This window comes from Nymphaea colorata, chromosome 4, assembly GCF_008831285.2.
Source record: "Nymphaea colorata isolate Beijing-Zhang1983 chromosome 4, ASM883128v2, whole genome shotgun sequence".
NCBI lineage: Eukaryota > Viridiplantae > Streptophyta > Magnoliopsida > Nymphaeales > Nymphaeaceae > Nymphaea > Nymphaea colorata.
The window spans coordinates 26731616-26752659 of NC_045141.1; the positions used below are offsets into that span (position 1 = coordinate 26731616).

The 21044-nt window shown below is 37.6% G+C and overlaps 2 protein-coding genes across 4 annotated transcripts; both read left to right on the plus strand.

Annotated features, from left to right (window-relative positions):
• The first annotated feature begins 1557 nt into the window (after window positions 1-1557).
• LOC116253425 (uncharacterized) lies at window positions 1558-4538 on the plus strand. Its single transcript, XM_031628231.2, has 2 exons — window positions 1558-3082; window positions 4130-4538. The coding sequence occupies exons 1-2, from the start codon at window positions 2755-2757 to the stop codon at window positions 4153-4155; spliced, it is 354 nt and encodes a 117-aa protein (XP_031484091.1). The 5' UTR covers window positions 1558-2754; the 3' UTR covers window positions 4156-4538.
• A 638-nt stretch (window positions 4539-5176) lies between these two features.
• LOC116252453 (zinc finger CCCH domain-containing protein 5) lies at window positions 5177-20785 on the plus strand. 3 transcript variants are annotated; one of them, XM_031626722.2, is made up of 9 exons: window positions 5178-5907; window positions 8006-8167; window positions 8277-8414; window positions 9546-9704; window positions 13016-13108; window positions 14000-14116; window positions 16801-16875; window positions 18835-19043; window positions 19211-20785. In XM_031626722.2, exons 1-9 carry the CDS (start codon window positions 5545-5547, stop codon window positions 20346-20348), a joined length of 2454 nt encoding a protein of 817 aa, XP_031482582.1. In that variant the 5' UTR covers window positions 5178-5544; the 3' UTR covers window positions 20349-20785. The 3 variants fall into 3 exon arrangements, with proteins under 3 accessions (XP_031482585.1, XP_031482582.1, XP_031482583.1); XM_031626723.2 differs by having other exon boundaries at window positions 5180-5907; window positions 8015-8167; XM_031626725.2 differs by lacking the exon at window positions 14000-14116 and having other exon boundaries at window positions 5177-5907.
• Window positions 20786-21044: the final 259 nt, after the last annotated feature.

Sequence of the window (21044 nt, forward strand, 5' to 3'; positions counted from 1 at the left end):
AAAAACCTTTCTAAACCATGGGATTTAAAATTAATCAGTGGAAAAATGATTTAAAGTGTTGAATCGATGCTGGTCATTGTTATTTGAAATTATTCTTTAAATCTTTGTGTTATTGTTGTTATACGGCATTTAATAAGTAAACCCCATAAGATTTTAATCCATTTGTTTAACACGTTTTTCAATTTTTAAATGCTTTTCTTCGAGATAGTTAAACTTCTAAGTTTTCCTACTATACCCGCTGATTAACTGAATCTTCTTGAAAAGAGCGCCGTTTCCTAGGCAACGATGTAGTTAGGAGGAAGAACATTAAGAAAGGGATAGAGAGGTTTTGTTCAGCTCTTTAGAAGTCTTCTATTTTTTTGAAAAGAAAGAAAGTGATGTGTTTGGAAAACCTTAAAATTTGGAAAATAAAATCTTGTTTTCATTTTCTTTATCTTGGACGTCTCCGACTTTAAAAAATAATTATTTTGTATTGTTTTCTCGACTTGTAGATCGGATTGCAGCCACATCACGTGTCCTTTTGGCTTTTCCAAAAGATAGACCAACGAAGCTTTGAAGAATATAATTGGGTTCCACATTTTTTATTTCAAGAGAATTTTCACATCAATGCAGCTTTTGCCGAATCCTAAAACCTTCTGCCACCTTAAATAAAAAAAGGTGTTCTCCATTAATACACTACGTCTGCCAATATGTTAAAACACAATGATTAATGCAGCTATTTTCACCCATGTTTAACCCGCGCTCCTTGTATCTGAAAACCAAAGGAATCTTTCAGAAATTCAGTCCAAATGAAATCCACCTATTCCTCATATGACAATCTTAAATCTGGTATACAGGACTCGTATCTTCATTCATTGAAACATAAAATAGGGTTCACATAATGAAAATGCCTATTCTCACTGCATTTCTCATAATAGGTTTGTCTTGGCCTGCTTTAACATATAAGCTGCAAATATTTTTAGTTTCATTTCCATAGAGTAATACCAATGACTACCCATTGCGCTGTGATAAGACACTTTACTGCTGCATTGAAGTCCCTCCATAAGTAGACAGGCTATTGTCAAGAATTGTGAAACAAGATTAAAATGCCAAATAAATGTGGTTTTTTCGCATTCTTTTTATTCTTTTATTTTTTTAAGCTGGCTTATTTTTCATGTTTCAAAAAACACAGGTTTTTAGTGACTATAGTTTTAGTCATACATTGAACTCTCATCTAGGTGGAGTTCCATTACCATGTAGAGATTCCAATCCATCTCGAGTACAAACACTTTAGATCCACTATTAGCCTAAATTCAGATGAATGTTACCCTGATGTAGAAAATACACCAAGTATTTTAAAATAGCCAATGGAACTCTAAGATTGTGATTCGTGACGCTAGCAAGACACGATTATCACATTTAGAAGAAAAATGTGTAAAAGCGAGAAAAGATGATCACATTTACTTTGAAAGAAAAAGGGGAAAATGTATAAACAATTGGTTTAAAAAAGTAAAAAAATTAAAAAGAAAAAATGACAAACTAACGGCGATTAACAAACACGCCATAGACTTTGGGCTTTCAACAAAAAGATGCGCTCAACGTTTCGTCTAACTCTCAGATAGCCCCTTTCTTAAAAACAATAATAAGGGACAAAGTACAGGTTTACGACAACAAAAAATAAAAAAAAATCCTAAACACTAAACCATTTTTCCCTTTTCCATATGAACCCTTCTTCACCTGCAACGATTGACGGCATTGATCGTGTCTCTTCTCTATTGAGTTCAAGCACTTCTCAAGAAAATGCGTCCTTCTTTAGTTACAGAGGCCATGTCATCCGCCGATGAGTGGTTTTGGGGAGAGAGTAATGCTGCCTGAGATAAGCTTCTCACCTTCAACAATGTCGGCCGAGGATTTCCCTTTTTTCCTTGTTTGGATGAATTTCAAATTTGCAGGACATCAAATGTTGATCGGGATTCTTACTTGCAGTTGTTGATAGATGACCATAACTGCACGACCCTTCTGTGGACGGCCCACAGCCGCCGACCGTCGCTGGTTGAGGGCAGGAGGCAGTCCAGCGCTGGACGGCCGGCGAGTCGACTTTCGCTGGCCGCCAACAACGATGACTCCCTGCCCGACGGTGTTCTGCGATCATTGGCTCGAAGAATAAGCAGTTTGAGAGTTTTACTAAAACGTTAGGGGCTCCTGTGTTGAAGCTCAAACTTTAGGGGCTTATTCGTTAATAGCCTGTATGTTAGGCGTTAGTTTGTAATTTATAACATATTAAGCATAAGGAACGTCACCCTGTTACTCAATTGATTTGGTTTAGCTCTGCGAGGTGTAACATAGTTTTGAGTTCAGTTCTGATGAATGCGACTCCTTTAAACTGGGCTTTCATCTAACCGCCGATTGAATTTGATAGCAGACCGCCATTTGACCAGAATCTTCAGCTTCACGGCGACTTCAATGATATACTTGTCGCCATCATCCCAAGGGGCAGTTTCATCGCCCGCCGGTCCATTTTTGCTCACACCAATGACTTCCTCTTCCGCCATGGGGTCCAACAGCCCAAGCCCATCCATTCACAGCTCAGGGCCGCTGGAGAGCCCGGGAATGCAGCCAATCTCTTGGCTTCCTCCGCGTACTCCCCCCACCAACCAAGCTTCCATGTGGAGCAAGAGACTCCGCACCCGATCACGTGGAACGCCGCCATTAGAGCCTCCCTCCGAAGCCAAGATCCCCACGACGCTCTTCTTCTCTACCATCAAATGCTGACCCATGGCTTCGTCCCTGACAAGTATGTCTTCACTTCTGTGGTCAAGGCTTGCTCTTCCATGGGTTCTGCGTTTGTGGAAGGAGTGGCCGTCCACGCGCAGATCCTCGTCTCTGGTTTTGGTTGCGACCCGTTCGTGGGCAGTGCCTTCCGGGTGCGGCCGTCTTCGTGCTGCACGCGGAGTGTTTGATGGAATTTCTGAGAAGGACGCGGCCACAAGGACGCCAATGTTGGCTGGGTACGTGGAGAATGCACGGACATGTAAAACAATTCTTCTTCCTTTTATAGGTAAACATACTTCCAGCCCGATTTCTTCCGAAGGTGCACGGACAGGTAAAAATTTCACCCTTTAAACCTTTTTCCCAGTAAGCAAATTGCCGTTGTGCTATAGAGGAGGTTGTGGTTCACTCAAGCAGTTTGTTGGCTGCACCCACTAGGTTCAGGGTTGGGTTTCGCCTTCAACTTGTTTGAAATAAAACTAAAGAGTAAATTTGGGGGCGTCGAAATAGGGCGGAGCCAAAAATTTTCTGCTGAAGGCATTGATTTGAAAAAATTTAGAACCCTAAAATACATAGTAAAATGATTGGAAGGTACCATAGAAAGTAAATAATTAGTCAAATGGTTAGGGCCGCCCAATATGTAAATAAATATACCTTGTGATACTGGCCTGCACAAGTCCACGTCTAGTTTGGCCGGCTGGATAACATTGAAGATTTGATGCAACTCACGACAGAAATGAAGTTCACCCAACCTTAGGCTGCGTTTGATTGCAATGAAGAATTTAACGTGGTAAATTTATCACGGTAATTTTTTTTGAAAAAAATACATGATTAAATTTAATCCTCTTTCGATTTGATGCCCTGTTTGATGCATATGAAGAATTTAACGTGGCAAATTTCATCTTGTTTAATACACAAGATAAAAAAATAAAAAAACTTTTTAGGAGACTTCTTTCAGAACTCAATGCTTTTTGCAACAGTCACACCATCCTTTGTCACTTGAGACGAGCCAATGCAATTCACAAAGAACAGACATTCCATATCTCAATATTGTCGAATGCCTCAACCAAATCTAATGCCTCAATTATGGTTTAAGGAAAAGCAAAGCAAGATAAGAACATTCATTCTCGTGGAACATGGATGTGATAAATCACTTCTCGTTTCGATTTACATCTTATTTCTACATAGTGAGCATGTTTCGGGATCTTAGTGGAAACTATCTGCAAGGGAATTAAATTTGCCTTTCCTTAAATGCAATTTTATGTTGTCAACATTCAAGTCTTGTTGAATGATTGACTTCAAACTCCCACATTTGATTTGTGAATTGAAACCATAAAAGCTCGGGTTAGTGATGTACGTCATATCTTGTTTCTTTATGCAGGTGGGCATCAATGTTATGAAAGGTGATCATGCAAGTATTGCAGATCCGATGATTTATGGAAGCTACAATGATGCGTCACTCTTGATGATTGCGAAATAGGCAGATAGTGCACTCACAATAGGAAATCAATCGATCAAGTATGCACAGGGTGGTGAACGGATTAAAAGAAGCTATATAGCATTATGCAATGCAAAGTCCATGCTTTGTTTTCAGATAATATCCAACAGCGATCAGATTTATGGATATTGTGTGGATTCTTGTTGGTGTTTGATAATATAACTGGAGGAGGTCTCCGGTTCAAGTCCCACTTAGAAGGCAGAGCCATGTCACGATTGCATTCCAATCGTTGTATTTTAATTATAAGTTATTCCTCGTAAATGTAAAGAATAGACGACAGAAATTTCTTTGAGATGAAAAAGACATAGATAGCTTCTTGTTGTAGACAAAAGAAATGGTGGATTCGAGCAAAATGCCGCCGAAGTGAATCTATCCAGTCGCAATTTGCTTGAATTGCTGATGTGGGTGGTCACATGGGTGCAAGTTGGTCTCAGGCCTTCATTTGATCTTAATCCGTTCAAAATAATTCGTCTAGACTCTAGACAGCAATTCAAAAGAAATTATGTCCTTTTTAATCTAAATGGGTTGCACACATACGATGTTGTAGTTCGCTTATCTTGAACGATATAAGTTGCTCCGCACATTTTTTTTCTCTTTTTACTGCTTTAAAGGGCTTCAGCAGCCTGATTAACATTAAAAAAAAATATTTTTAATATAAAATAATATATAAAAATAATTAATTATAATAAATATATATAATTATATATACAAATTATAAAACAATATTATATATAAGTTATCTATCGAAACTAACTTAATCAGATCTACCAAACCGATCCAAACCCGGTGCCCAAGCTTAGCCGCAACCCCGCGAAACGGAAGAAATGATGAGACGTTCGAAGAGTGGGTTGATAACGTCTTGAATGGTTTATACGCCCGCAACAGTGGGTTGCTTCTTGCTTCGCTCGTTAGGCTCGTGCTCGACTTGCCCGATACATTGACGATTATGGTTATTTATTTACACGGTGCCAATTTCTCTTCCCCTGGTTGCCCTTCCGCTTCCCGAAATTTCTGGCGGGTACCGGGAGCGCGGGAACACGTTCCTCTACGGTTAGGTGTGCGCCATCTTTCGTGGTCGCATCGGGATTTTTGTCAGTCCGGAATAAGTTTTTAGGGTTTTGATGCCGTGATCTAGAATAGTCTCTCTGGTTGTAAATTTTGTTGATCGGCACAAACCAACGGGGTTCGTCCTCTTCCGCTGTTTCCCATAACTAATCGAGTCATCTGCCTCATTTCGCCTTCAAAGATGCAGGTTAGGAAACCCTAGGTTTTTGTATATTGGAGTTTTGGCTTCCTGAATGGCTGAAATCATCGCTGGAAGCCAGAAGGAAGGAGATTCGTCCGCAGCGGTGCAGGAAAATGGAGTATCTCCGAATAATCACGGTCCGTCTAATCGGAAGGAAAAAAGGAAAGAGGCGAAGAAGTTGAAGAGGAAGCAGTTGCGGAAAGACCTAGCGGTGAAAGAGCGGGAGGAGGAGGAAGCGAGGTTGAACGATCCTGAAGAGCAGGTGAGGCTGAGACTGAAAGAGCAGGAAGAGGCTGAGAGAGCGGAGAAGGAGAAGAGACTCTTCGATGAAAGAGAGGCGACGTGGCTGGAAGCCGCGAGGAAGGCCAAAGAGGAGGCAGAGAGGAACCTCCTGGAAGAGTCGCAGGGAGAGCCTGTCAGTATATTATTATTTTTCCATTATTTATTGTGGAACTTTTGGACGATAACCTCTGACGCTAATATACTTCCTATATAACGTGCTTTCTTACTACTTGAAATTTCGTGCGCGACTTGTCTCTGTTTGCTGACTTTCCGGCGTGCATAAGTCTAAATCATTTGTAGTTAAGGGGCTTTAGAAGTAAGGGATGATTGTTCTCTTTCCGAATGGGGATAAATGCGATGATTTACTGTAGGTTCGCCTATATTTGAAGTTTCGGGTTTTTATGGCTAACTCAGGCTTACATGCCGATTTGGTGCTAAAAGTGCAGAACTATCAGCAGATCACTTAGCTTCTGTAGCCCCAGAATGCATATTTAACGAGAAGAAAACGTACAATGAAAGCCAAAATCACGTGCAGTAAGAATTCGTGAAGTTCATCCATGATATATATCCATGTTTGCTGTTGACGCCATAGAGAAACATATGGTTTCTGTGTTACTTCTTTAGACGTGCACAACGCAGCAATCAAGTAGAAGGAAATAAAAGTGAAAATGCTCAGGTTTGCTTACTTTGTCATTGTTTTGACCTCAACTTGTGAAGGTTGAGCTAGTTTCACTTATTTTCTGTCGCATATACAACTATGAACATATGTAAAAGAAACTTATGGTTATTCTGAGACTGGACCTATGAAGATTGGTTGGTTTGCCAGGATACAGTAATTTCTGGACAATGTCTTGAAACCCAATCACTTGGAACTTGACTCTTCCATTGTCTTCCTAGTGTCTCTTGGCGAGACAACTTTGGAACTTGAGGTAGTTTTTGTTAATTATTAGTTTTCAAACGGGAACATTGCATAACTTGTCATTTAAGCATAAAAGATCTGAAAACAGCCTGATTGCTTGTTTACCTGAGTAATAAGATAAATAACATCAATTTAGAGCCATAGCTATATTAAATTTGCTCAATTTAATAATAAGAAATAATTAAGCTACTTTATATGGGCATATTATAACACAGTTGAATATCAAGTACAATGCATCAGTACAAAACAATCATTCAACAAAAACAAGCATTGAACGTTGAAGTTCAACATATTCAACAATTTCAACTATGAAATGGTTAACAAGCTTAAGATATGTATATTTTCTAAACCTAAAACATGAATAAAACAAGGCTTGCGTTGGAACCTGGAAAACAAATGAAAATTACAAAATAATCAATCATATATATAAAATTATATATATATATATAATTATAATTATATATAATTATATATATATATATATATATATATATATATAATTATATATATATATATATATATATATATATATATATATATATATATATATATATATATATATACACACACAATATAGGGAGAGAGAGAGAGATTAATAATATGGTGTGGCTGTGGGAAAACCAAAAGAATTGGCAAAATGCAAAATTGACATAGAAAACTAAAAGAACAGTAAAAGATTACCTATAATGTGTTCTGTGTTTGTTGAAACAAATCAAACAACTCTTCATGCCTGTGCAGCCGCTGAAAATTGGTCAGTGTAAGTATGAGTTGTGCGGGAAGATGGTGGGTTGATTGCTGTGGGTTTCCATTGCACAGTGCAGGGAGAGAGAGAGAGAAACACAAACAGAAAAGCCATACATGTTAGGTTTTCAGTTTTCATGTTTAAAGTTACCAAGTTCTTGCGTTGAATAAAATAAAAACAAAAGTTATCACAAAATTGTCACTGCATACATTGCAAGTTTTCTTTGGCTCATTACGTGCTAGGAGTTGCCTAAGACACAGCTGAGTTATAGCAAAGAAAGAAAAGATACCATGAAGACTCTAGCAGTCTCGGTTGACTAGTGACTAATCTTGGATGACTGGATGACTTGTACTTGCCTGAAAGAAGCAAGTTTTGAGCAAGTCTTCCCGAGCCTTTGACAGTTCTGAGTTCATCTACTGCGTTTACCCGGTAGAGTACTCATCTGGTCCAGTTCAGCTGAGTCAACTCAGTATGGTTTCGAATGATGCTTCTGAAAAAGTATTTGATATTTCATTTAAATCTTTGACAAATTTCAGTGTTTTTTTGGTCGGTCGTCTGATTTTTAAAAAGTTTGATCAGGTGAAATGTGAGAATGAGTTGAATGAGGATGATTCTTGGGAATATATTGAGGAAGGGCCAGCAGAGATCATCTGGCAAGGAAATGAGATAATTGTAAAGAAAAAGAAAGTAAGGATCCCCAAGAGAAGCGTAGATCAGCAAGCAGATGATGAGGTGGGCTTTATTATTGTTATGATTCTGGAACCCTTCGACATTTTTTCAGCATATCATTTTGTCGTGCTTTTCAAAGATGTAGTTGTTAACCACATTTTGTAAGTTGCAGATTGCCAGCAGGCCAACTTCAAATCCTCTTCCCCCACAATCTGCTGCCTTTGATGATTATAGGAAAGCAAATGATACCTGCATGCAAGCTTTATTTGAAAGTGTTGCTCAGCAAACTCCAAACTTTGGTACCGAACAAGTATGTATTTTTAGAATCCCTGATTCTCTTACCTTATTCTGCTACATTTTCCCCATATTTCTGTACCGTCAATTGCTTATTTCAGAAGAACATATATTGCAAGTATGTATGGAATGGATACGATGTCAACTATTAGATCTTAATCATTGGGAATATCATACATTTTCCATGTTACCTATATCCTCCAAATCAGGGTTATTTTCTTGTTATCCGTGTTTTGGAAAGAAGAACTTGTGCAATGGAACTTCATGGTGTTATTTGATTCTGGTACTAGCACACATACATGCAAAATCTAATGTTTGTCTTACATGATAAGCCAGCTACTATTGCGTATCCACCATGAGTAAGAGTGGCAGTATCTGAAAAGAGATTCTGGTGAGAAAAGAACTGAATGTTAGTTAACTCTTATCCACAATTTGAATTCAGAATTTCTCCAGAATCTTGATTTCCATAGTTTAAGGTTACCTGCTCCTGACATGATTTGGTCCAAAAAGGCCAAAACTGTTGTTCCTCAACATTTTCCTGCATTAATTTCAGGGGGTTTGGTAGTTATTTTTTTCAATTGGCGAAGAATATTTGTGCTTTTTCTCGTGCAATTTTAACTGTCACAGATATCATGAGATTTTCAAAAATCTTGTGATATTGACGTGAAAAATAAGTAAAACAAAAATATTGGGAATATCTAGCGGGATTTTGAAAATCTAGGCAAAAATGAACATCTCACTATTTTTTGGCGCTTTTTTGCTTTTTATTATGATTGTTGATTTCTCACTTATTTTGTTTTTCTCTATTTTTTAGGATTTTTTATTTTTTAAAATTTGCAGAGGTTTTTTCCAAAATTTTCTCGTAAAAAACAGCTTTGCCAAAAAATACCTGAGAATGACCTCACCAGTATTTTCCTGATAACGAATATTTATGACAATATTTCACTTCTGCACCATTTTTATTTTTTGTTATCTCGTATGCATTTCTATGTTTTTTGCTTGTATTCAGCTTATCACATATGACGAATGTTCTCTACAGCGGGATATTTGCATTTACCTGTCCTTGGTATGCTAATTTACCTGTCTTTGACATTTTGTTAGCATCTTTGAAGCCTTATGTTACTCCTACTATTGTTCCCTTTTGAAGGATAAAGCTCATTGCCCGTTCCACTTCAAAACTGGGGCTTGCCGCTTTGGTTCCCGTTGCAGCAGAGTTCACTTTTATCCGGATAAATCTTGCACCTTGTTGATTAAGAATATGTACAATGGTCCAGGCTTGGCTTGGGAGCAAGATGAGGGACTCGAGGTCTGTTGCAGTCATACTTCTGTCTGCCTGATGTTGTATCCTGATAATGTCGCATAGTTGACCATCTTGTGAATGTTGAATCAAGTAAATGCTGCACTTTAGCACATGCTAGTTTATACTTTGTGATTATTGTCTCCAAATTTTGTGTACGGGATCTTTTCTTAATTTATTGTTTTCATTTGTGTATCCCTTTTCTATTCTTGTTCTTTGGCTTGATTTGCACCAGAAGTTCTTCCCGAAACCCAGGCAATGGGAACCCAAGGTATTGTGCCTTGGTTGAGGCTGAAGATCAAAAGCACTTGCTACATCTGTATCCTGATTCAGAATCTTCCCGATTCTTTGTAATGCATGTAACTGTCAAGTGCCAACCATTTGTTGCAAACATCTTGACATTGGTTTATATATTTTCTTATTCCTCGGTTTTTTTATCTTTATCTTTTTTGGTGATATCATATGGACTTCCATTCATGCATCTCTCTTTTTCTCCCTTATTATTTGCTGGAATCCCTATGTTGATGCTGTTCTTTTTCATGGCTTTCATCTCCTTAACCACTAGTAGGTCCTTTGGACTGTTTCACTAGTACTTTGCCATTTGGAGGTGTCCAGCTGGTCCTACTGTTACTTTGATAGGTCTACTCCCTTCATCATTCTCTTATGGTATGAATTAATGAACTCCTACTGTCTTATCATATCTATCTACTTAGTTTAGTTATTATTAAGTAAAATTTTGGATCAGGCATGAGCTAATGAATTCTAGAAAAAGAGGTTTCTGTAACTGAGCTATATCGCTTGTTCCAGAAAGTAATTTATTTAATGTTTTGCTTTTGAATCATCTTCTTTTATTGTTCTCCATCTTGGAAATATCTTACTAGAGGCAAAAGTGTTTATACTATGCTAGGGTGTTGAAAAGCCTCTTGCTGCTCTCTACAGAGAAAACAACAGAAACTCTCCAACTTCCAGTGCTTCACAGTTTGAGGACTTCTTATTAGTTGATGGATTTACTAGTTTGAGAGATTGTGTGCTTTGACTGAGTATCATGTCTTGCTTCTTATCCTTGATCGAGATGCTAATTTGTGTGTGTCTATAGAAACTGGTTGTATGTCACATGGTGCACCATTTAGCCTACTGCAACAGCGTTGTTGTGATGGGGATACTGGTGCTCCTTGGGTGTGGCAAGAGTGAGGATGAGGAGGAAGAAGAAGAAGAAGAAGAAGAAGGGGAAGAAGAAATAGAAGAACAGGAAAACGGAGAACTTCGAAAAGGGAAGGCAGCAGGCAGGTGTGGACAGCCATGGAAATGCGTGCACATGTGCGAGAGAGAGATATCCCCATTACGGCATTAATTTTTTTTTTAATTTTTATATTTATTTTAAACCTTTCCTTTTGACATAATTTACAAATAAAACCTTCTTTTACCATTTATAAGAATTTCTATTGCAATTTACAGTGTTTTTATTTTACAATTAGCAACTCATATTATATATATATATATATATATATTTCTATTTATTCTATTATTTTATAGTGATTGAGAGGTGTCCCTGTGTTTTTTGCATTCCCTACCCTTAAACTGTCCCATTAAGCGATCAACTGCCAAAAATAGTTTGAAGGTTCAAATTAAAACAAACAAGAACCTTAGAAACATATTTTTTGAAAGTGTATGATGCTCAAAATGCACCAAAAGTTGATGGTCAAAGAGTTATGATTTCATTTCTAAAAAGCATTTTCAATGTGTGATTTGTAACATAAAAACAAGCCAAATCTACAAATACCATTCGGTCAGGTCAAATTGTATCTTTCTACTTGGAGCTTACAAGGGCACAATTTAGGTATATATGCACACATACACATGCTCAAGTACACATGCACATGTACACATGTATGTATAATAGTCACATGTATCTCTGTCGTTCTGAAGATATCCCAATATTATCTCTATTTTGATAGCAGCTGATAGTATTGGTAAAATTCCTCAGTGTTCTGAAAAATGTTGTAAATTTTTTTTTTTAAAACATTATCACAACGTTATGCTGAGATATTTTCTACATTTTCCTGAGATCTTAAAGAAATTCTTATTTTGATATTTTTAAGCACACAATTCTTTTATTTTTTGTTTCTTTTACGTTTTCATAAAGTTTTTCTGCTTGTTTCTTTATATGTTTCCGGGAAAATAGTAGACAATCTATTATCTTATAAGCTGTTTTTGTGTTTTTGTTCTTTATAATTTTCAAATTTTGAAGCTTCAGATATTTTCTTGACGTTTTCCTGTGCAAATTACATTTAGGAAAAAACTTCTGCGACAAACCTTATCAAGAAATCTCTAAGACACCCACACACCCACACACAGACACCCACACACACACACAAGTGACACGCACACAAGTCACAAGCGCCTTTGCAGCTCTTGCCTCAAAATTTTTAAAAATGCGGCACCCACACCGATATTCCTCGCCCATGGTACGAGGAAATTTCCACTTGTCTGTCCATTCAAATTCATGGTTCTCCTTTTCGTTTTTTACTTGTAAAGCGGCTTCTAGCACCTAACACACCTTAACGTTCAAGTCTCGAGTGTCAATGTGAGGTGCTTGCAATGTTATTTGCTGTTGAGAAGTTTCTAGCCCTGTTAATCTGGCGCCGGAGTTGCATGGCAATCCTTGATGTTATAGTCTGTAACATGGCAAATACGCTGTGCTTTCCTTTACTAGGCTTGATGTTTTCATCAATCATATTACTGTGGCTGTTTCCAAGTATTCCAGTTGGGAGGCGGGAAACAATCGCTTCTAAGTTCGGGTGCTTAAGGGAACAAATTAAAGATAATGCCTAAAGTCAAAAAATTTGCAAGAAAAAGAAGGAAAGCCCTTCATCGAAGGTATCCTTGAAAGAGATGAAGGGCTTCATTATGGTTTCTGTTTTGCCTGCTGTTGCATTTATGTTGTTTTACCACTTCCTTTTTCTTTTTTCTTATTTTCTTTAGCTGTGCCTGGTAGTTTGCTTGATTTTAGTACTGTTTATGAGGCTTCTGGATTTTCTTCCTTGTCTACACAATCAATCAAAATCCATTTTCTAGTTGTTTTAGGACACACTTCTTTTCTTTTGTCTTACACTCCAAGCAATTCTTCAGAAAATTGGTGTTTGTCTCGAGTTCTTTCTCTAGTTGTTTCAAGATCAGTGCTTTTCTTTTGTCTCACAATTCAGGCAATTTTATAGCTTTATTCCTTGGAGAACAGGTGTGTTGTGTATCATTATGCTGCAATTTTGGTAAAGCAGCATGTGTCATTAGTTTAATTACCTTGTCTATGGTTCATGTTCCAGTATACTGAGGAAGAGGTGGAACGATGTTTTGAAGAGTTCTATGAGGATGTACACACAGAGTTCTTGAAGTATGGTCAGATTGTTAATTTCAAGGTAGCTGAATGACAACTTTACAATTTGTTGATGCATGGTACAATGATCAATTAGAACATTTTCATGATGGTGCCAAACTGCAATTTTCTTCCCCAATCGCTTATTCATTTTGTTCAGCCCTTGTATGATATGTCAATATGGCTGCTATGTTCTGTTTCAGCTCATTGATGTTTTTATCCCTTTTCTCCATTGACCCCTTTGTTCACTTTATATTGGTGGGTTGCCTTTTTCCACCTCTTTTCATTTTTGTGCATCACATGCATGTTTTAGTTCTGAACAATGAGCTAGATATGTCAGAGATTTAGGAGTGACTATAAGAAGCCAAATACTCTTCCTGAAGGCGAAGACTGTTGTTTGTGGTTATCATCTTGATATTCATCCACATCATTCAGGAAAGGCATTATTTTTTTCAAAAAATTTGCCAACATTCTCTGGTACTGTTTTTACCCATCAATCAGGTAAAATATATACTTTCTTGTAAGAAAAATAATCATTATCTTTATCTTTATATGATTTTCAAGTTGTGAGGAAAGGTGTTCAACTTATTGTAGGTTAAATAACCAACAATGGTTACACCTATTACTATTGTTCTTACTCCCAGTCATTCTGATGTTTTTTTTCTGTCGTTGAGAAAATACATAGATATGTATTTCTTGAATGGCTTCTAACTTCTAAGCTCGTTCTTCTTCAAATATTGATAACGTTCCACATAGGTTGAGATCATCATCATCAAAATTTGGCTGCATAAGTCCACAAGAACTAGGAAATTCATGAAGTCAAGATTGTCAGTAGCATGAATACATGATATAGTATGTAAGCTGTTTGAATATCAATCACAGCATGATTTTGATCTATCTTGGTGGAAAGCTTAATATGAGCTTCTGCTTACAGGTTTGTAGAAATGGATCATCTCATTTGCGTGGCAATGTCTATGTGCATTATAAACATTTGGAATCTGCTGTTCTTGCTTATAACTCCCTCAATGGTCGTTTTTTTGCTGGGAAACAGGTTATTTCTTTCATTTTACTGACATTTTTTCTTTTCCAATTTAGTTTATATTATGTTAATAAAGCCTAACTCTAATTTGTTCACTGCAATCTGATTTGTGCAATTTAAATATTTTTGATTTGTTATGAATCCATTGTAGTATAGCAAGACAACATAACTGGCCTGGGATTGCTTCCTGTATTTGACACTTGTTAGATATAGGCCACAATTGCAATACTACATCCTGAGGTAGTCAAGCTTTAATTGTTCACGGGCACCGAAATGGGTTCTCAAGATTGTCCAATTTTTTTTATTTCTCCTAGGAGCATGTTGCAATATATTCAAGGAAAGATTCATCTCTCTCCTGCTTCATGTTTAAAAACATGATTCGTGGTGCATGTGTACTTTTTGTAATTTGAAACACTTCACAAAATGGTGTCATTTAAATTTAGTTCTGATAATTAAACCATAAAGTATGTAACACAATGTACTGCTGAAGGCAAAATAGGAATCAGGGTTGTGAAAGGTGCTTATGGATCAGTTTAAAGAGCCCCACATTTAAAACTTGAGGCATAAGCAAATATATATGAGAAAACTTGTGTAATACTTGATTTAGCCAGATAACACTTTCTCCTGTTTGATTATGTGTTAGACTGGTGAACATTCTTTTCTTCAGTATCAATGAATGTTTCAGTCCATTTCAGGAATACATATGTAAAATTGCTTTTAAGTTCAAACATCTGTTGCAATCACGGTGTCATGGCTATGACCAGAAATGCTAGATGGTCTGTAATTGTAAGTAGGGTTGGAGGTAAACGGGTGCCGGCAGAGGCCATGGCCCCCCTCACTTTTGGGAAAGAAAAGTTTTGAAAATTTTAATTTACCCACTGTATAACTTGTGAAAAATATTGTTTGGCCATTTCTGGCTCTGCCCCCTTATTGTAAGTTGAAGACATCTCACCTAAGCCAGTTACCTTTAGGGGCATTGATTACCTCTATTCTTAGATTCATGAGTCTGACATGGGGTGCGTTTCCTGATGTGGCAAAAGGTTATCGCCAAAATCTATGGTACATCAAACTAAGAATTTTTTGTCAAGACCACATGCGAGATGCCTATTTTACTCTGACCAGAAGTCTGATCTAAGATTAAAATAAGGAGAAGGGCCGGTGGGAACATGGCAACTAGTTGAAATGATGATCCTCCAAATTTCATGTCTTCCATTCATGGATTGTCCTTGGGTAAATCTCAGAGGCTTTCAAAATTGAAAAGACACAAAAATAAGAAATAGCTGTGGAATAGCATTTATTTTATATTCTATCTGTTGTCTTGTAAAAATGCAGTTAATAACAAAATCTGAAATATAAAAAAAATCAACACAAGCTGAAAACATATGCTAGGATATATAATTTGGAATTCTTTTGATAAAAGTCGAAAAAGCTGTCATTTTCAGTGATGTCATGATATTTTATATTTTTTTGAAATTTTTGAAATATTGAGAGGTTGCGTTGTAACAACTTGACCGACTTCTAGGTTCGGTCCCTTGGTTTGGCAGATTCCAACCTGCCCCCTAACAGTTTCGGCTTCAATCCTAAAAAGGCTAGGAATCAGGATAACCATCTATTCAATAACCCCTTTTATAAGCCCTTAAAGATCCATCACAATTTTCAATACAAGACTAAATTTATGGGGTGTTACAGTGCATCCCTTTTAAGGCACACGCGTCCCTGCGTGTGGGATCCTAGGTCTGAGTGTTGAACCGGCTCTGATACCACTGTAACAATCCGACCCACTTTTAGGTTCGGGCCCTTGGTTTGGTGGATCACAACCCGCCCCTTAGCAGTTTTGACTCCAATCCTAAAAAGGCTATGAATCAGGACAACCATCTATTTAAATAACCCCCTTTATAAGCCCTTGAAGATCTCTTACAATCTTCAATACGAGACTAAATTTTTGGGATGTTACATGCGTATTCCAAAAATTTTGAAATGATTGGTGGCTATACATATGGGTTATTCTTGTTGTACGTTGAAGGTTTGATGTTTTTACAAGACTCAAGGTCTGGTTGTGAGCTTTTTCACATTGTTTTGAGCACTGTGATATAATCCTGTTTATTTTAAGGTGTTGAATGGCTATTTAGGGAATTGAAGGTCTCAGTCAAAATAGGAAAACGTGGCTGGGATATAAAGTAATAAGTTTGCTTTCTCTGATCTGTAAACCTTTAGCATTTGTTTAGCTAAAATTGATCCATAGGTATTTGGGAAATGATCAGGGTTCCAGGTGAATAACCCTTGTATACTGGTCTGTGCTAAATGGGAAATGGAACGGCTTTTTGTCCTTTTACCAAGAGGGTGCACATGGTCTTGACCGAACCATATTCTGGCTTGAAGAGTCTTGACAAGTTCCAAAGTTTCTGCCTTCTGTGAGTGTAGTCTTAGGGTGTATTGGAGGAAATGCAGTCTGAATTAATTTAGATATGACCAATCATGGATTACTGATGAAGTTGTATTCATATCTTTTTCAACTTATACAGATTTTTTGTTTCTTTTCAGTTTTTTGAATTGGTGTTATAGGCATTATCAATGATAACATGTCCTTTGTCTAAAAGTTATTAAAACCATGTAAAAGTGGATGCTGCAGTTCTATTGCCTGATAAATCATCACTTAAAATGTTGTTTTGACCTTTATCCTCTTTTTTATGTGGCAGATTACATGTGAATTTGTAGGAGTGACTCGCTGGAGAGTTGCTATATGCGGAGAATACATGAAGTCTAGGCATAAGGTGAAATCACTTTTTAAAGTTCCAACTTCCTACTTTTGCTGTCGATGTTGTAATTTAGTATTTATAGAACTATGATTGCTTTCAAAGACTTTCTTTCAGAAATTAGCCATGGCAAACAAAAAGAGAATTACTAATATGTCAATTAGGCGCTTTACAAAATGGATCAAGTATCTACTTCTCTTGCATCCACTATGCTACTTGTTTCTGTGAACTGCAACATATGTCGTCAAAGGCTCGCCTAGGCTCTCAGCTTGGCTGACCGCCTAGGCTAGCTGGTCTTAGATGACTTGCCATTTAAAAACACCTAGAATGTTGCCTAGGATGATTAACCTACCTGGGTGCTCCATGTCATGGACATTTTCTTTGGCAACCTAAGTTTTTGTTCTTTTCTTGTGCTTTTTTATTTTTTTTAATCTTTTCGGACAATTTTTGTCTTTTGTTCTTGTGCAAAATTTTCACCTTTATGCTGTTATTTGTGATATTTTTCATCAAAAGTATATGCGTGTGCGCATGTGCACTGTTGAGTTTACAGTTCATAAACTATAATTTGAGAGAATTTTTTGTTTCTCACATACATATGTATTATCTTCTTAGTATTTTTCTTGCTTACTCGAAAATTTTGCAGCAAGCAATGCAAATGTGGATTATAATTATGTTGAAGATTTATGTTTTTTCTTTTTTTAGTTAGATTAGTAATTTTAGTTTTTGTTTTAGATTTTAGTTTTATAAATTAGAAGTAGAGATTTAACAGTTAGCATTAAGTTTGGTTGTTCAACTTCATTAAGTCTGATCTTTGAAACTTTTGATTGTGGTTATTATCATGTTATAAATTGTTTAATGTGTTCTGACTTTTGTGTTATAATATAAGTTGATAATATAGGTTTTCCACTGAGAAATCGTAGTTTCGTTATTATATTAGTTTTAACTTTTAATAATTAAGAAGTCGTTTCCCTTTATGGAGGTGACCTGCTTACGTGCCTAGTCCCACCTAGACTCTAGGTTCAATGACTTTAACTGTGCCTACAGCTTTTTACAATGTAGTGTATATGTACATATTGTATGTATGTATGCATGTATTTTCAATCATTCTGTATTATTTTAACAAGCTTTATGCAACTGTATGCAACTCTGTGTGTGTGTTTGTACGCGTAAGTATATATAATAACATCCAGTGTTTCGTTTTATTGTTTCTACATTTCTGTACCGCTTGAGTACCCAGCCTAGCTGCACGTGGGTGCTGCTCATATAATGCTTTTACTAACGTAGACTGCACCAGTAGCTTCATTTCTGCTTGGTCTCGGGGCATTGTTATTGTAATAGCCATATTTTGTGATAATATGTTTCTTTTTCCCCTCCTCTGGTGAGAAGAAAATATGGTCAAGTAAATGCATGGAAGTCAAAAACTCAACTACTTGGTTTCTTATTTGATGTTGAATTTTGACTCTGTTGGGAAGATTTACTGCTTTATCATTTGTGTTTTCTTTTCAATTTGTTCATGCTTTCTTCTTGACCTGAAAATTCATCTCAAGGAACATTGATGCAGAAATTGAATCGTGAAACTTTATAGCTTCTAAAATCAGCTAGAGTTTTTTTGCTTTCTTTTCTTGGTTGAAAAACATCTTTTTTTTTTGGTTCACCAGGAGCCTCTTTTGAAAATTAAAGTTTCACATTTTCATCCACTGATGGATTGAAAAAGATGGTTTTTTTTTTCAATTTTGCTTAGTCGATTTGCTTAAAGAAGTTATTTGAGATACATCGTGGTAATATCGATTCCATCTCTATATTGGGAATCTCTTCCTTTGTGATGCCGCAACCAGCATGTCTACTGGGGCACCGGTCAGATTTGTCCTGCAGGTTGTCCCCAGTCCCACTCTTATGAATTGTCCGCATTGGCAAACCTAAGTTGAGCAATTATTGGGCTATCTATCACTGTGATTGATGTTGGGCTTTTGTTTCCAGACATGCTCGAGGGGTAGCACTTGTAACTTCATCCACTGCTTCCGTAATCCAGGTGGAGACTATGAATGGGCGGACTGGGACAAACTTCCACCTAAATACTGGGTGGAAAAGATGGTGGCTTTGTTTGGACCTTCAGCCAGAGATGAAGATGAAGAGAAGGAAAAATGTGAGGAGCTGGAAACCCCAAAGAAGATTCCACGAGATTCCAGGTGCGTTGTCCAAAAAGCTGGTCTCTTCTCTGAGAAAATTTTAAATTTATTCATTTGTTACAGCCGTCAAAGATGTTTTGCTATTGTCCTTTATTTGGTTTAGTTGTCTGAAAGGTGATATATATGGTTTTTGTTTTTGGTCTCTTGTTGTTGGCCAACAATCACAGGCATCACCTATCAAGGTTTAAATCACGTGATAGGCATAACGTGAATGGTGATTCCAGTACGCAGGACTGGTGTGAAAGTGGTAGGTTCCATCACCTTGAATGCTCAAGGAGGACAGACTACCGTCACAGCCGAAGTAGGTATGACAAAACATATGATGACAAACATATGGACGATCATGAGCGATTTCATAGATTTCCTGAATGGAGTGGCTCTTCCGACAGCGAACACTCCGACAGCAGTGATAGCTTTTCTGATTACAAAGATTCAAAAAGGGAAGCATATAGTGGACATGGTCAACATTCTTCCCGAGGAATTGAGGCTTATCATACTGATTGTGAACATACGTGTGATTTAGGGTATTTGGATAGTGACACTGAAAACGATTATTCTGATAAATACAGTAGACATTCTAGGAGGGCTGTGTATCGCCACCATAGACGAAATGGTTCTACTCAGAGGGAAGAGTCTTTAAAGTCTGATTATTTTGATCATTCACCGAAAAAAGGTTTCAGTTGTAAAAACCGTGATAAAATCAGGGGATATCCCGAGGAAGATGGTCATTCTAGTCATATTGACGACCATTGGAGCAGGAAAGAACATCATCGCAGCCATGGTTCTTCACGAAGGAACGAGACATGTGATACTGAGGAGCATAGTGAAAGATGGAGCTGCAACAAATCTTCCAGTGATGCTACTCGTTGCGGCAGTCCGCATGCTAACAATGTTACCTCCAATGTCGGCCACCATAAAAATGTGTATATCAGCAAGGATTACGCTCATCCAGACTCGATTCATGACAGGATAGTTTCCAGTGAAAGGAAGCAATCCAGAGATGATACGGGGAGTCCAGATGATACTCATCATGAGCGGCATTACCAGAAGCACTTTTCAAGTTCAGGGGAAAGAAAGCGCAAGAGAGCAGAGGCAAGCCGGAAGAAAAGAAATGATGATATTGAAGACTTGGATGATCTCAAACGAGAGAAGAGGTCTTCTCGACGTGATAAAACTGCATGTGGTCAGGAAAACCCAGATGCTGTAAGAAATGAGCAGCTCCTCAGAAAATCAAGCAAGCGGAAGCATAGGAGGCATGCGATTGATGAAGATTCTGAGCACCTGATTGACGATTACAGCAACTAAAGGAGAGGGAAATCACGATAAGAATCATTTGTTGATTCTGTGCTTGTGGTTTTCCAGTTTGATTGTATCTGCTGGTCTTCCATAGCGATTCTTGAGGAAGCAGCCAAATAGCAACCGTGGAGTATAGTTAAGCCGGCAAAGATGAGGAGGGAATGCCGTTCTGGCGCAATACGAGGCGGCACGGGCATCGGGTTAGCAGGCATGTAAATACCTTGGGATGGAAATGTGGCCGAGTTACGTTCTTGATAGTTCCTTTAGAAAATGGCTATGCTACAGGTGTATGTGGATCTTGGTCGAGACGTTTTCTAACGATTTTCTCTTAAATCAGGCACAATGCGTGATTCTTTTTGCCAACCGTCTTCCATATCGCTGTGAGTTGTTACACGTTGGATTTTGATTTCAGGATGTGTCTATTCTATCAACTGTAATTTCCAACAGCATTCGGGAATCACTTCTGCCAAACCGTAGCAGGTCCAATTTAAATCTACACTTCGGATCTAATGGGAGCCCTAAGAAAATTGTGCCTACCACAGTTGCACCCATTATTTATGCTCGCCAGGAAAGGGAACAAATATAAGTCAAACGTCACACTGTCTTCAGGAGTCCGCCTGCACCGTCATCATTTTTCACCGGGCCGCTGGCGTTTGGATGACACCGCCGACCTGTTTTGAGGACCAAAACAGCATTCCAGAATCC